The sequence below is a fragment of the Thamnophis elegans genome, chromosome 1 (genome assembly GCF_009769535.1).
Source record: "Thamnophis elegans isolate rThaEle1 chromosome 1, rThaEle1.pri, whole genome shotgun sequence".
NCBI classification, from domain to species: Eukaryota; Metazoa; Chordata; class Lepidosauria; order Squamata; family Colubridae; genus Thamnophis; species Thamnophis elegans.
Genome location: NC_045541.1, coordinates 32,889,606 through 32,906,976, shown reverse-complemented (window position 1 = coordinate 32,906,976; position 17,371 = coordinate 32,889,606). Strand labels below are relative to the sequence as shown.

The 17,371-nt window shown below is 37.5% G+C and overlaps 1 protein-coding gene across 1 annotated transcript in view; it reads right to left on the bottom strand.

Moving 5' to 3' along the window:
• Positions 1 to 17,371, bottom strand: part of PLA2R1 (phospholipase A2 receptor 1) — a 74,121-nt gene that overhangs the window by 11,940 nt on the left and 44,810 nt on the right. Inside the window, exons 15-22 of the mRNA XM_032224623.1 lie at positions 16,820 to 16,855; positions 14,376 to 14,533; positions 11,002 to 11,066; positions 9,950 to 10,053; positions 7,237 to 7,376; positions 6,142 to 6,259; positions 4,955 to 5,076; positions 1,743 to 1,881 (exon numbers count right to left, since the gene is read on the bottom strand). Coding sequence (XP_032080514.1) covers positions 1,743 to 1,881; positions 4,955 to 5,076; positions 6,142 to 6,259; positions 7,237 to 7,376; positions 9,950 to 10,053; positions 11,002 to 11,066; positions 14,376 to 14,533; positions 16,820 to 16,855 — 882 coding nt within the window. The remainder of the gene's footprint in view (positions 1 to 1,742; positions 1,882 to 4,954; positions 5,077 to 6,141; positions 6,260 to 7,236; positions 7,377 to 9,949; positions 10,054 to 11,001; positions 11,067 to 14,375; positions 14,534 to 16,819; positions 16,856 to 17,371) is intronic.

Below are 17,371 nucleotides of genomic sequence, written 5' to 3'. Positions count from 1 at the left end.
TGCAGCAAAGCAGCTCTGTGTGTGTGTTGGTTATGGTCATTGGTGTGCTAGTTTTGGAGAGGCAGTGGGTGCAGAAGGACTCCACGAGTGAGAAGGGTTCTGGATTCTCTAATCCAAACAGGAAACTGGAAGCAACCTAAGAGAAAATGAGAATTGGAGAAGCTCACTCCTGATAGTAAAACAGATTCTTGGATTAGTAGTAGATCTTCCCAGTAGACCTAGGAAGGGTATGGAATCAAACTGGGACTACTACACAAATATCTGCCAGTTTCTGATACCTGGATGGCTAAGAGCAGTGGTGGCACAGTGGTTAGAATGCAGTATTGCAAGCTAATTCTGCCGACTGCCAGCAGTTTGGCAGCTTGAGTCTCATCAGCTCCAGGTTGACTTAGCCTTCCATCCTTCCGAGGTTGGTAAAATGAAAACCCAGATGGTTGGAGGTAATACGCTCTGTAAATGCTTAAAGAGGGCTGTAAGTCTAAGTGTTATTGTTATTGCTAAAATAATAGCAAGGAGTGGGACATCTAGAGTTTGTGGAGCCCACTGAACTGGTTATTGAAAAAAGAACCCCGTGACAAGAGAGTATATAAAAAATTAAGCCAAGAGGTAGATGAATATTATTGCTCATCAATCTTCCCCAGAGTAGTATTCTCCAGACGTGCTGAATAATCCTTGCAACAAAAGAAGCTTGTGGAAGAGTGCCCTTTTGTTACCTGTGCTCTGTACTGCCTGCCTTCTGGCCCCTGCAAGCCTGCCCATGCTCAATTGCACCTGGCTGTGACTCCTGTCAGCCTGCCTGGCTTAGTGGTGCCTGTGTGTGGCAGTCACCCACTCACCTGCAGTTCTCACCTGTTGGCCTGCTTGCCTAGGAGTTTGGTCACATGAGATCCTCTCTTAATGACCTGTAAAGTTTCTGTGTTACAATGCCAACTGAGACAGCTGAGATTGTATCACTGTGTGATGCAATGGGGCATCATGCTATATGAACACATCATTTAGCAATGGAAATTCTAGTCTTATTGCTATTATAACCTGATGATTACCTGAACATTGAAAGTTATCCTGCCTATATAGCAGGAATACCACCAAATCACATAGAAGGGCACTCAAATTTATGCAGTTGCTATATTCACTGTTCCCTTATCTTTAATCTTTACACAACTGCCTATACACAATTTTGGTAAACATTCTAATTTGCAGAAAGATGTCTTGACTCTTTTAGTTTTTCTATACCCTCTGGTCTCATTTTCATATTTTGTCATTAGGCAGAATCATTTCTTCCCTACCACCACAGTCATTCATTTTGTACAGGATAATTTTTCCAATTTTTCATCCTATCTATAAGGGGAATCTCTCTGCACATTCACCTATACAAAGCATCCAAAACTGAAATAGAAGCATTCACTTTCTTAAAGTAGTTCTTTTGTGATTTGCAACTCTGTGCAGCTTTAGATCAGTGTCTCTTAACCTTGGAAACTTTAAGATGGGTGGACTTCAACTCCCAGAATTCCTCATCAACCTGGATGGTTGGGTTATTCTAGTAGTTGAAGTCCACTCATCATAAAGTTGCCAAGGTTGAGAAACCTTGGCAACTTTTTTAGCTCAAGTATAATTGCTGGATGGATCATTTAGGTAGTAGACTTCATACAATGTGCGAAAGAGATTAGATTATAAAGATTAACGTATAATACATTATGTTAATGTAACATGTACAATGTTATATAAATGTTATAACAATTTACCTTGAGCTTTCTGGCAGACAAACCCATTTTTGTTCTCACAGTTTTCAAGGTACCACTTTCCCATTAAACTGAAACTTGGATTATTTAGTATTGAACTACATAGGACAACTTTTTTTTCAGTATCAGCAATGTAATGATTCTGAAATTAATATATCATGATAGAAATCAGTGGGAAAAGCCATAGACAGACTTTTTCTTAAAAAAAATAAAACTGATAATCAGAGTATACATAAAATAAAAGTGGAAAATGCCACAAAACATACTACATTTTTTTTTCATTCACCCACCTACCTCCTAGCTTTTTGATCCCCACAATTCACTGCCTTTAAAACAATTAACCTGCAGTGTTATTAGCTGCACTGCCCTTTCTCAGAATTTTCTTTGTTCTGCACTATTTTTAGGAATTTTTTAAAAAATCTCAGTAAAACACACAGAAAAGTGATACAGAAATAGACTAAATAACACAGATAATAAATCTCATGACATATTCTTATTGTTGATTTTGTGTAAACAATTAATGTATTCTTTGTTATTAGAACTGTTAGATTTGTTATAAGATACAAAATATTTAATTATGTAACCACCAGAAGTTCACCTATAAAAATTTCCAATCAAATAGGGGTGGTTTTTTTTTTTGAGAGAGAAAGAAAGATACAGTTTGCAACAATAATTTTCTTGGGATTTTCTGTTGAGCTGAAGATGATCTTAGTTGAACCTGTAATTTCCTTTCACGGAAACAATTTATGTTTGAACAATGAATAAGAGAGCTGTCAAAGGACATCACTTTATTACTGAATTCATTAAATAATCTTTGGAAAGCAAAATCCATCAACAACATTCCACAATTCTAGTTTTGATTTTCTTCTTTCCCCAACATTTGCTTATATTAGAACTAGACTACCAAATTCACTGATACGATGAAGATTTTTGTCCCTTTCTAGTGCTACCCAAATTCAAATGGAGGAGGCTTAAGGTGAAACTCGAAAAATTAGAATATCGTGCAAAAATTCATTTATTTCAGTAATGCAACTTAAAAGGTGAAACTAATATATGAGATAGACTCATTACATGCAAAGCAAGATAGTTCAAGCCGTGATGTATCATAATTGTGATGATTATGGCTTACAGCTCATGAAAACCCCAAATCTACAATCTTAGAAAATTAGAATATTACATGCAATCAATAAAACAAGGATTGTACATAGAACAATATCGGAACTCTGAAAAGTATAAGCATCCATATGTACTCAGTACTTGGTTTAGGCCCCTTTTGCAGCAATTACTGCCTCAATGTGGCGTGGCACTGAAGCTATCAGCCTGTGGCACTGCTGAGGTGTTATGGAAGATCAGGATGCTTCAATAGTGGCCTTCAGCTCTTCTGCATTGTTCGGTCTCATGTCTCTCATCTTTCTCTTGGTAATGCCCCATAGATTTTCTATGAGGTTCAGGTCAGGCGAGTTTGCTGGCCAATCAAGCACAGTAATCCTACGGTCATTGAACCAGGTTTTGGCAGTGTGGGCAGGTGCCAAGTTCTGCTGGAAAATGAAGTCAGCATCCCCATAAAGCTCGTCTGTGGAAGGAAGCATGAAGTGCTCCAAAATCTCCTGGTAGACGGCTGCGTTGACCCTGGACTTAATGAAGCACAGTGGACCAACACCAGCAGATGACATGGCTCCCGAAATCAACACAGACTGTGGAAACTTCACACTGGACTTCAAGCATCTTGCAGGGTGTGCCTCTCCATTCTTCCTCCATACTTTGGGTCCTTGGTTTCCAAATGAGATGCAAAAGTTGCTCTCATCAGAAAAGAGGACTTTGGACCACTGAGCAACAGACCAGGTCTGTTTTTCTTTAGCCCAGGTAAGACGCTTCTGAGGTTGTTTGTTGTTCAGGAGCGGCTTGACAAGAGGAATACGACATTTGAAACCCATGTCCAGGATCCGTCTGTGTGTGGTGGCTCTTGATGCACTGACTCCAGCCTCAGTCCGCTCCTTGTGAAAGTCCCCAACACTTTTGAATGGTCTTTTCCTGACAATCCTCTCCAGGCTGCGGTCATCCTTGCTGCTTGTGCACCTTTTTCTTTCACACTTTCCCCTTCCACATAACTTTCAATTAATGTGCTTTGATACAGCACTTTGGGAACATCCAACTTCTTTTGCAATTACTTTTTGAGGCTTTCCCTCCTTATGGAGGGTCTCAATGATGGTTTTCTGCACAACTGTCAGGTCAGCAGTCTTTCCCATGATTGTGATTCCTACTGAACCAGACTGAGAAACTATTTAAAGGCTCAGGAACCCTTTGCAGGTGTTGTGGCTTAATTAGCTGATTAGAATGGGACACTTTGAGCCTAGAATATTGCACCTTTTCACAATATCTGAGATTGTGGATTTGGGGTTTTCATGAGCTGTAAGCCATAATCATCACAATTATGACATATCACGGCTTGAACTATCTTGCTTTGCATATAATGAGTCTATCTCATATATTAGTTTCACCTTTTGTTGCATTACTGAAATAAATGAACTTTTGCACGATATTCTAATTTTTTGAGTTTCACCTGTATTTTCATATCTTATTGATAGTTAAGCATTTTATGGCAGTGCAAAGCATTTAAAATATGTACTTCACAAAACTCCTTACACTGAACAAAGTATGTCTCATAGAAGCTTTAAAGGAACTACATCATCCCTGAGACTCATACATCTGCTTTGAAAGGGGCTCCCATCCTTCCTTGCAAGCCCAGTAATATCATCTGATTTGCATGCACAGACAATTAGAGACATCTTTTGAAATAGCCCTGTAAACTTTGCAAAATAATGTAATTGCTTTAATACTTTGGGAGATGCTTTATTTGCACAAATACAGTGCAAATAATTATTTTGCAAAGCACCAGAGGTGGATACTGGATATGATTCATACTGGATAAATCAAACACCTTTTAGACCATTGGTTAGACTGGGAATTAGGAAAAAAAATCCCAGAAGGTGGCAGACTATTTCCATAACATTTACAGCAAATGATCTTGATTCAAGAACATTTTTTAGCTGTACCATTTTAATGCACACTTGGTTATTCCTGATTAATATCTTCTTCAGGAAAGAGCTTTATGTTTTCATGTTTTCTCTAGCCTTCCCGTTCCTCTATCTAAGTAGGAAATACATTCATTATAAATACCATATAGGGTACACAAAAGTAAGACTACATTGCCTTACTTGAGCTGGAGACCAGTTGGCAAATTCCACTTCTTGTCTATTAAGCCATTTTTCATAATTATCACTCTGCAGACCAATCCAGACATTAGATTTATGTCCAAATAGGTTCATTGCAATGAAAGCTAGAAAAGAAAACTAGAATTTAGACATTTAAGCTCTGCTAAATTATTATTTTCAAATTAATAGTGATTGAAATTACATGGCGATGAAAAGTAAGAAATGCAGGCTGATACAACTTTTGGGGAATTTGAAAGTATAATGACTTTTTATCAATCTGAAAAGTCAGTTATCAAAGCCTTCTTCAGTTAGAACTGCCGTTACTAACTGCTAAGGAACAACCTTAAACATTCATGCGTGTGTGTGTGTGTGTGTGTGTGTGTGTGTGTGTGTATGTATGTATGTATGTATGTATGTATGTATGTATATTCTTTCAAGGTAAGCAGGATTGTACAAAGCAGAATACACTATACAGCTGATGTAATTTGACCCTAATTCATTCTCTTCACTTGACCAAACCATTTCAGGTACTATTTCCATATCACTTCCACACTCCTTCTCTCTTAGTGTTTTATTTTGTCACTGAGTGCAAAGTTTTCAAAGGATTCTATGTAAATGCCACTATGCTTTCCAAACTAGAGAAGAAAATAGGTATCAAGCTTCAGGTCCCAGGAAATGGTTTTAGCTGTGATGGTTATCAAGGGGAGATCTTAAATCCCAGGAAATGAGTTTAAATACAAGAGATAGGAATTTATCCAAAGTTAAATAACTGTATAAAATGCAAATATACATGTGTTTTTTAGCATTACTTACTTCTGCCATAGTTAAAAACTAACTATTGAACAATGGTATTTTACAACCAATTGCAAGTAGTAAAGTGATTTTTTTATGATAGAAAATTATATCTGGTCTTCTATCAAGGATAATAAATATTCAGTTGCAAGACATAAATTCACAATAGAAAACTTAGTCAAGTATTTAAGTAGCCTCATTTTGGATCCTGTTACTCATATAATCCTCATATAATATCCAAAACAGCTATTAAGTCTTACAAAACCTTATTATGTTTAAGACCCAGAGCCTTAAATATACTTAGATAACAGAGGAGGTCCTACTAATAAAATATGCAATATCTGTAAGAATCATATATTTATAACATTTTGATTAAGGTGTAACACACCGTAGGGTACCTTGTTCAACTTCATTTTCAACTATTACCAGTGATGCATCATAGTAGCTGCAGGTTTTTTGAGCAGAATACCAACTTTTTAAATGGGCTGGATCCTTTGGAATCTGCAGCAGGAAACACTGTTTACAGAAAGAAAGATTGAATTGGGTATTTAGGATAGCCATGAGTCACTGAAACAAAATTTTATCTGCAAGACTGGATAGGAGTAGGTTTGGAAAGAATGAAGAAGCTGAGTTAAACGAAATGGTAGACCACATCCCTTGTTTAGCTCATTAATTGAAAAAGAGAAAAGGAAACAGAAGTGACAATATAAAAATAGAATGGCAATTGAGAACACTCAGGAAGAGAATCAGATTTTTTTTAAAAAAACAGGCAGTTTTTAATTAAACATCAGATGGATACTGATTGATGGGGACCAGGGAATCAAGTTGGGCTCCTGGGAGACTTTAGTACATACAGGTAGTCCTTGACTTACAATGGTTCATTTAGTGACCATTCAAAGTTACAACAGCCCTGAAAAAAAGTGACTTATGACCATTTTACACACTTACAACCACTTCAGCATTTCCGCGGTCACGCGATCAAAATTCAGATGCTTGGCAACTGACTCACATTTATGACCGTTGCAGTGTCCTGGGTCATGTGACCTCCTTTTGTGGTCAAGGTCAATGGGGAAGCCAGATTCATTTAACAAATGTGTTACTAATTTAACAACTGCAGTATTTCATTTAATAACTATGGCAAGAAAATTGGGCAAAACAAGTGTTTCACTTAGCAACCAAAGTTTGGGGCTCAATTGTGGTTGTAGGTTGAGGACTACCTGTAATATTCAACTATCACTTTAGAACAGGGGTGTCATGCCGGAGGCATCACACGCAGGCCATGGCCACCCCAACTGACACCCATGTTTTAGAATGAAGCAAATAATTTATTAAATTATTACATGTATTTAATAATTCAAACACATAAAGACATGTGCTTTTAAGTGGTTTTTTTATTTATTTAAAAAAATAGCAATCCATTTTTGGCCAACATACTACACTTAGGGTTAAGGTTTGAAACTCTAGTAGTTTTTTTTTTTTAAACCAGCAAGTACCTTGAATCCAAAGTACAGCCATCCTTTAGGACATGTTCCTTGATATTCTTCTTTCAAAATTTCTCTCTCAGTAATTTGTACATTTTTACGCTTGCAGACACAAGGAAGAGAAAGGGTACAATTTGCAAAGTCCCATTGTCCTAAAGGATGCAATAACATAATAAAATTAAAATGAACCTGTCAACATGGCATGGCACTGTAATGGAATGTGTGGATGACCAACCTTGGGGAAAGAGGGAAAGAGATGCTGCCTAGGAAACACTCAGACTAAGAGAAGCAGGAGCCCCAAGTGGCTTAAAGATCAGAGAAGGAAACTAAGGAAGGAACCGCCCTATTGGAGCAAGAAATTAAAAGAGGCAGTGGGAGGTTTTATACTTCTGTATTAACAGAATCAGCAAGATTCTGTTTATATAGTCCTACAATAAAGTAGATGTAGCTCATCTACCCTGCTTTCCCAAAAATAAGACCTCCCCAGATAATAAGCCCAATTGGGCTTTTGAGTGCATGTGTTAAAATAAGCCCTCCCCAAAATATTGCAACACAGCAGCAGCTGTGCTCGCTGCCTCCTGCACCTCAAAAATAATAAGACCTCCCCAAAAATAAGGTCAAGTGATTATTTTGGGGGTCAAAATAAAATAAGACCCTGTCTGTTTTACCTGGGAGGGCTAACAGATATTGACCAATTAAATATATTTCCAATATAATTAAATACGTTATAATTTATGGGCAACACTTTTTGAGAAGTATATTCCTATCAGGACTGCCTCAAGTGTAAATATCCATACTGCCATAGCAGTGAAAATGTAAGACAACTCTTCCATTATTTATTTAGATTAATATATAGATGTTCCCTGGGTTATAAGAGCAATTGGGACCGAGATTGTTTTCACTAAGAAATGAAACTATAAAGCAGGATATCATGTGATTCATATCACTTAGCAACAGAAATCCGGTCTTGGTACTGTCATATCCCCAAGATGATGTCATTACATCATTAATGACTAACAGGCCATTAAGCAGAAGTGGAGGGGGTGGGTCACCAATAAGATGGGCGAGGCAGCGGGAGCCTTGGCACCATTTGCACACGAGTTGGGAGAGGAGGTGCTGCTGCAGTGCAGTGTGAGCGCAGGGAAGCTGGGAAAAGGAGGCCGTGGGTCACTGTGAGTGGAGGGAGGCTGGGATAGGACTTGCTAGAGCAATATAGGAAGTCCTAACTTTTACAAAAGATTATAGCAAATCCCCAAATAAACAAAAAGAACTGAAGGAAGCCAGTAATACACTGCAAAACAAAGCAGAGACCCTCAGCATCACATCTATTTTTAAGTAACATTTTTGGGCCACCCAAAGCTTCCATGGGGATGTGTATGTGGCTGTGTGTGTGTGTGTGTGTGTGTGAGACAGAGAGAGAGAGAGAGAGGTGGGGGGGAGAGGCAGGGAGAGAGAGAGAGAGAGAGAGGGAGGGAGGGAGAGAGAGGGAGAGGGGGAGAGAGAGAGGGCGGGAGAGGGGGGAGAGTGAGAGAGAGGGAGGGAGAGGGGGAGGGAGGGAGAGAGGGAAGGGGAGGGGGAGGGAGGGAGAGAGAGAGGGGGGAGAGAGAGAGGGCGGGAGAGGGGGAGAGTGAGAGAGAGGGCTGGAGAGGAGGAGGGAGGGAGAGAGAGAGAAGCAGATCTGAAGGACTAGTTGGCTTTGACCTGCATTGAGTAATACACCCACAGTATTTTTTTTAAAGTTGAAATATGCTTCCAGCAAAAATCAACAGTCCGTTTCATATAGAGAGTACTACTTGTATTACTTCCTGGGTTCCTCCTGCTGTACAAAATAAAAGCAATCAATTATTTTACTCAAATCATTTCCATTATGATTTGTGGGAACTGAATGATGAGCAACCCAAACCCCAGGCTAATTCGATTGGAACGGCCTTAAATTTACTTTGCAGAGATCCTCCAAGGCAGGTTTGAATGATGCCCAAGAAAAACACAAGAAGGAAAAGGGATGTGTACCATTCCGAGTGTAGGCAATATTATTCCAAGGAAATCATTTCCCATGCCATACTCAGTACTATAAAAGGTAATAAGATATTCTTGTTGGAATGAAGGAGCACAAATTCTGCATAGTATTAAAGACTCCCAGCAGCCACTACGTAAGTATTCATTGTGGTATAAACACACATACACACATGATAAATAATAACTTTTTTTGACAGAGATCTGGATGATAAATGACACTCTTGTGTTAAAAACAAAGAAAGAAGCCACTTCTCCATTGAAGAAAAACAGGCCAAGGATTGAAATGTATACATTATAAAGGTATCTTTGTACTGTATATTAGGGGGGAGGGGGAAGCCGTACAAATCAATATTCTCAATTTTAAAAATGGCGCAATCTTGGAATACTTTTCATGATAACTTTAATTAAATATTTATTTAAATGTATAGGGCCAGCCTCTTAACATGAAATTCTGCAATTATCAATTAAAAATAAGAGCCATCTAAAAATTTAAAAATAGTGTCCCAAACCTGGAGTGACAATACAACACCAAACAATGTCTGGTACAAAAACCAGGTTTTCAGTGTCTTTCAAACATTGCAGTAGTTAGAAAAATTCTTATCTATGGCAATAGGCAAAGACGATTCGGAATAAAATAACATAATTATGCAACCTCATCAAATGTTTCCTTAAATAATTTGAAATAATAAGAACCAAGTACAACATGTACCTGTCTGGGAAGAAATAAAAGCACATTTTTGCCCTTGAACTGGCTTCGGTCTCACTTTATCTCCTGCCCAGTTCTGATACAATAATGGTGATCCATCTGTCCATCTGCAAACAAAATTTAGATTGTATTTAATTATAAGAAATGGCTTTTGAAGTTAAGATCACATGATGCAAGCACTCTGTTAGAGCTAAAGTTCAGATCACTTTGCTGCTTTTCTGACAGGAAAACCAGATCAGATATGTGACCACTGTCCTGTGTTCGGCTCTGGATGACCTAGCACATGGCTGTCATGCAGGTGATGAACTGCCTAAGCAGGGGGTTGGACTAGAAGACCTCCAAGGCCCCTTCCAACTCTGTTGTTCTGCTCCTGTTTCTATTCTATTCTATTCTATTCTATGTTATTGACTCCTAAGCTACATCAGACATCGCTCCCAAAGGAAAGTAGGTTGAAATCCTCCAAGATCATAGATCCTTCCCATTTGGGGAAGAATTTATCTAATCTGTATTTCTCATTCCTAAAAACACCTGAAACAGAATTAAAAACTCTTTATTTGGGGTTTTTCATTTATAGTATATTTAGCATTAATGACTGCCTATTTTATCAGGATTGCAATAATGTACGCAGTTCTTGAAACGTAACCACCCACTATGTGTTATGGAATTTAAATCTATGTGCACTCGAAAAGGATAAGTAAGTGAATGAATCAGGGGAATCAGAGCAATTATAATTACTAATTACAAATTCCATTGCAGTATAGTCTATCTATAGCATTGTTAACCTTTCTGAACCTGAATCTCACTGTATCTATTTCTATACATTTTAAGATGGAAGAACATGGAAAAATCCACCAAATTCACCAAAAGGAAATCGGATTTAGAATTCTTACTTTTGCCAGAAAGAAAGGATACGAAAAATATGCCAGCTTCTATATTATCAATACAACTGTATAGGATATAGTTGCAATTGGGTCCAGGTTTGCTGCTTTTATATTAAAATGAGAAGTAATTTCTAAGATAGTACAGAGAAAATAAAATGTATATGGCAATCTTACCGAAATTCTTCACTGGGTAATTCTGAACGCAATGCAATCCACCAATTGCTACTTTTTTTTGAAATCTGTAAAATATTTACATTGAAGCAATATTATGTAGATTTATTATGTGGCATGTATCCTTTGACTGGTTCGTGTGCTATGTATGCTGATTAATGTTTAGACAAGAATGATAAAAATAATTGAAAGACAACAAAAAATTATAAATTACTGACATCAAAATATGCATATCCATTCAGATATCTATTCCACTGAGTTCAGTGTTTGCTAGCTGCTGAAAGTCCTTGAGGAATGGGGCAGATTATAAATAGCATTAAGTAACTAAATAGAAGAAATAACATAATTAATAGTTCTTACTCTATAATGATTATTTGGAAGTAATTTATAAGTACACAATAATACCAAGAATTGCAAAAATTACTACATGTTCAGCAAAAACACAGGGAATTGAAACTAAGTTAAATTACCTAAAAACAATGGGGCAGTTATCTTCTGATAAACATGGTTTATTGCAAGAAACAATATCTAATACTTTACTCATTTTGAAATGTCTATCCCGCCAAATATATTTGAAAGGCATTATTGCCATACAAAAACCTATAACAACAACAACAACAACAATCAAGACCATAAATACCTGGACAATACCAGTTATAAGATACACAGCTGGTATAGTTAACTGGACACAAGCTGATTTGGACATTTTGGACCGAAAAACCAGGAAACTAATGACAATGCATTACAGTTTACATTCACATGGTGATACTGATAGACTATACCTGCCCCGAAAATCAGGTGGCAGAGGATTATTACAAGTGAAGCAAACAGTTGAAGAAGAAAAACATGCACTGGCTGATTATTTAAAAGAAAATCAAGAACATCTATTAATCGAAGTAAAGAACAAAAATCTATTGAAGGTCCAACAGACGAAACAAGAATACAGAAAAGATGTGATAAAATCAAGAGAGTTGACAGAACAAAGCATTGCATGGCCAATTTCTGAAAAAAATAAAAGATAAAGTGGACAGTGAAAAAACTTGGTTATGGTTAACAACATGTACATTAAAGAAAGAAACAGAGTCACTAATCCTGGCTGCACAAGAACAAGCTATCTGCACAAATGCCATTAAGGCCAAAATCGAAAAATCCTCCGATGATGCCAAATGCAGTCTTTGCAAAGAAGCTGATGAAACTGTTGATCACATACTCAGCTGCTGTAAAACAATCACGCAGACTGATTATAAATTGCGGCACAATTCAGTAGCACAAATGATCCATTGGAATTTGTGCAAAAATTATAATATTAAAACAGCAACAAACTGGTGGGAACATCAGCCTGAAAAAGTCACCGAAAATCAGATGGTCAAGATCTTGTGGGATTTCCATATACAAACGGACAAAATACTGGCTCATAATATACCAGACATCACACTGGTTGATAAAAATAAGGTTACAATCATAGACATCGCAATACCAGGTGATAGCAGGGTTGACGAGAAGGAATATGAAAAAAATCACGAAATACCAGGACTGAAAAATAGAAATTCAACGATTATGGCACAAACCAGCAGTGGTAATTCCAGTAGTAATTGGCACACTGGGTGCTATTCCAAAAGCACTGGAATACATTTATAGCAGTTAAAAATTGACAAAATCACCATCAGTCAAATGCAAAAAGCCGCACTGCTTGGATCTGCACGCATATTACGAAAATACGTTATGACGTCCTAGGCCCCTGGGTGGGGCCCAACTAGTAACCAATGCCAAATCCGGCGAAACAACTGGCTGCTATGATACAATTGTATAATAATACAATAATAAAATCATATCGAGTAATTTAGAAATAACTTTATTGTCACTTTGAATGTAAATTAATCGGCATACATTTAAATGAAATTTCATAACAACCCGACTTAACAATTAGTGGATCATCCCCTTTTCTAAAGCTCTGCTGAAACAAAAGAATTCCACTAACTTTCAAGGAGGTTAGACTGTAAAAATAAATGAACATGAAATATGAATATAGAAGGGATGAGGTCACCTGCACATTTAACACTTTTTGCAGAAGAGAAAATTAAAGCAGGTATATTTAATTAACCACAAACAAAAAAGCTACCACAGCTGGAATTCCCTTTTCTGCAAATTCATTCAGGATGTAGGCAGTTCTGCCTTCTTTTACATCGGCTACCCCAGCTAAAATCAGGGACATTTCTATGGTCACAACATTGCAAGAGCATAAAAGGTTGATTCTTAGTGATCACTATCTCATCTCTGATAAGGATAGAAATCAATGTTTTAAAAGGTTACTGAAAACAATAAAGCCAGAAAGAACTACCAAAGTTGCCTAAGTTGATGGTTCAAAAGCTAAAAATAGCAATATCTAGACAAAAGTGAAAATGTTACAACATTCATGGCCAGGATTAAAGTATTTTTAGCCATGGGAGCAATGTAAAAGAAAAAAGATTGCAACTCAGATATATCAGAGATGTCATATGTATTTGTAGAAAAAGAAGACTGTATTGGCATTTTATACATGCAAAAACTAACTTAATATCTCCATGCTCATCAGCTGTGCTTTTTTGTTTTATCTAGATCAGTGATGGATAACCTTGCGGTTAACCTTGTTGTGTGCCGAAAGCACGCACACGCACGCCCATAATGCAATGTGTGCATGACCCCCCCCTGCGCTCCCCCTGAGCATATGTGTGACCCGCCTAGGGCTCCCCCCACCCTTCCGCGCATGCATGCATGGACCCACATGGGTCCATGACCCCTGTACATACACGAACATCTCCCGCATGCACCCCTCCCCCCATGCATATGCATGCATGGCAGAGACCCGAAAATCAGCTTGCCAGTAGGAGGCATCTACGCATGTGCAGTGGAGCTGAGCTGGGGTGATGGCTCATGTGCCTGCAGTGAGAGCTCTGCTTGCCACTTGTGGTACACATGCTATAGGTTCGCCATCACAGATCTAGATCAAGGGTGTCCAAACTTTTGGCTTGCCTGGGCCTCACTGAGTGAAAAGGAATTGTCTTGGGCTGCATATCATAATACAGTTAATTTACCTAAATTACATAATAATGTTAACAGTTTGTTATCTTGTAGGGCTGTATTACTTGTGGCCTGCAGGCTGGACATGCCTGATCTAGATTGTACTTAGGCCTTTAACTTAGCTCAGTCTGAAGAAGCCACAAAACTGTATTTCACTAGTTGCTGCTGTATTAAATAGAAAATATATTTCAAATTGTGTCTTTTAATTTCTTATATAATTACCCATCCATCCATCCATCCATCCATCCATCCTTCCATCCATCTATCTGGAAAAAACTGATGTGCTATGAAAATCTAGGAAATAATTATATATACATTACCTTTTTAATTCTGTTTTGGATAAATTCTTGTTCCTGAGACGACTGTATGGTTGCTATATCCCCACGGAGCCAACCACACACAAACTGAAAACTGTCCCAGTTTGAGGGGCTGTCATAGAAAAGGTATTCTGCTCCTTGATAATAAAACCATGGTAACTCTAAAAATTAAGTTAAATACAATCTATTTGAATGTGAGAAAATGTCTTTGAGTTATGTATTTTTATTGTTAATGAAGCAAACATCAAACACCTAGTGCTCTACAAGAACCAACACTATCAAACCTAATACTGTAGAACAGTGGTGGGTTGCAGGCAGTACGCCCCGGTACTGGTGTACCGGTGCCTGCCGGGAGCATCGGGTACCATTCTGGTACGGTGTTCCGGAGGGCCCACCCGCCCTCCTTACCTGTATTTGAGCTCCTTGGCGCTTCCACGCACAGAGCATATGACACCTGTGTGATGCTCCGCCCGAGCAGCTGGAGTGTCATGGAGGCGTCATGGAGCATCGCAGGAGGTAAGAACGCATGTGTGCGCTGCACGCATTTATGTGGTGGACGCCAGGCCCTGTTGCACCGTACCGGTTGCAACGGGATCTGGAACCCACCACTACTGTAGAAGATGAGTGGTTGCTAACTACATTTGACTTACCCTTGAGATTTAAAGATTTAAATTTTAATGAACTAGGCATGTTCAATAGATCATTATCATTCCATTAAAATGCATATACTTAATTTTCTCCCAGTGAAATCAATGGATTTAAATATGGTTAGCATAGCCCTAACTATATTTTACATTGAAAGCAGAGCAATTATTTCTTTGAATGGAGCCTAACGTGTAGAAACAATAGCAAATTCTCTGGTATTTGTCCAGACAGTAACAGACTATTTAGCTAGTAACTTGTAGATGAATGCATTCTAAAAATATGTGCAATTAAATATTATCTTTATCTTAGGGAAATATTTCACCGAGAAAAAAATTAAGCATTTGAACAACTAGTGCATTAATATCAATGGAATACAAGCACATCTAACATTGTCATTGTCATTGTGATTCTTCTTGCTTTTAATAAAGAAATATTTTGAGCTACAATTTATTGTATTAATCTTGTGATGGCCTGCCTCCAAATCTTTGCCCCCATTTCCTTCTTCAATGACTGACTGCAAATTTCACTTGTAGATGTTGCCCTTTAAAGTACCAAGAACATAAACAAGTTGCATATGCCCACTGTGCTGCTGAAATACATCAAGGCTTATAATGTTCAATCATTTATTATTCCTCCCTTGACACTGCCAATCAAACAGCAGAGGGGCCAACAGTGCACTTTTGGGCTTGATGCAGAGAAGCAAAACCTGTGACTCAACCACAATAAAATCACATTGTAGAAATATATCAGCAAAATGCCCGATATTTAACAATGTCATTTTTGGGTGTTGTTGTGTGAAGTTAATTTGGATTTTCATAAGTGTAGGAAAGTTCTGGCATGTAAGAATTCTGATTCTTAGAATTAAGCAAAACCACCTAAAACAACAGAAAAGTAAGTGCCATCTTAAATGAAGCATCCTTTAAGGCACTTCCAGGTTGAAAGAATTTCCTGGTGATATCACCATTGTCCATGAAGGCTCCTTTCATTTGCTTGTCAAGAAGCTGGGGCAAGTGATGGGAACTCACCCCACTATGCAATAGCACTCGGATCTTGCTCCCGCATAATTGATTTATTAGGAAGCTTCCAGTCATGCTATAGCTGCCCATTGCTTAGGATGAAATGGCTATTAAAATTTTGAAATCATATTTTATAGTTTAACATACATAAACTTACATAACCCTTCCTCCCTTCCTTTTCATTTTTATATCATTTGATCGAAAAAGTTGTAATTTACTGCAAACATGATACATATTCAGGCAGTATTTTTTCAACAAACTTTTACTAGATCTACCAATCTTCTTGAACAACTGTTTGGAGGCAAAAGTCACTTCTTCTGTTCTCCTATAAGTAAAACTAATCTCATTGGAAATCTGAATCAATTCCATCATTTGATAGCAAGTTACAAGTAGAAAAGCTAAGAACAAAAACAAATCAATACATGATTCTACAAAAGAAAGAACAGTTGTTAAAAGGAGCCCTTAATATTTTTTCTCTGCTCAATGCATCTTTCATAGCATTAATGCTTGCCCGTATCTGTCTATAAGTGCCACCAACTGGTATTTTGAATTGAATTAACTACCATGTGCATATAAGGATGCACTTCTAGTAAAATGCTGTTCTGCTTTTTGCAATTACTAAATTATTTCTATAAGTATTGCTTGCTGTTGTTTTGAAATGAAATCTATAGGAAATTTGCCTGTTTGCTGAAAAAAGCCCCAGAAGATGCTTATTATACACACATGCACACACGCACACAAACACACATAACACATGTTTTTGAAAAACATGTTTTTTACCCATACCATTAATATACCATTGTGGAGTCTTCGATTTCACACCTGAAACAGAAATAATGTTTTGGTTTGAAGAATAAAATGCAGATTTTTTTTCTGCTTCTTTTCTCTTTTTTGCCACTATTAAAATATAATTTAACTATATTCTGGTTTAGTGTCATTTTTTTCTTAGATATTCATTACTAAATTTTCATTAGCACTTATTTTAAAGTAATACTTAAATATATAAAAGCCCCAATTTCATAAAAACTAATTGCCTATTATTATTAAGAAAAAAGAAACCTCCAGTTGATACTTTCCTGCAGACTGGATGGTGCTGTCCTATGCTGGATTAAGACATAGATTACCAGCGCATAGCAGGCTCCTTTTAAATATGTTGAACTAAAATACACATTTTGCCCAACCCAAAGCGCTGTAAGACTGGTTTATTCTGGCCACAACATTCAAAGGAATTCAAGAGCAGCTTCTATTTCTAGAATTTCTAAACCCTTTATTTAAAACTTGAGATACAGGTAGTCCTTGTTTATTCACTAGTTGTTCAGCTACTAGTTTTGAAGGCAC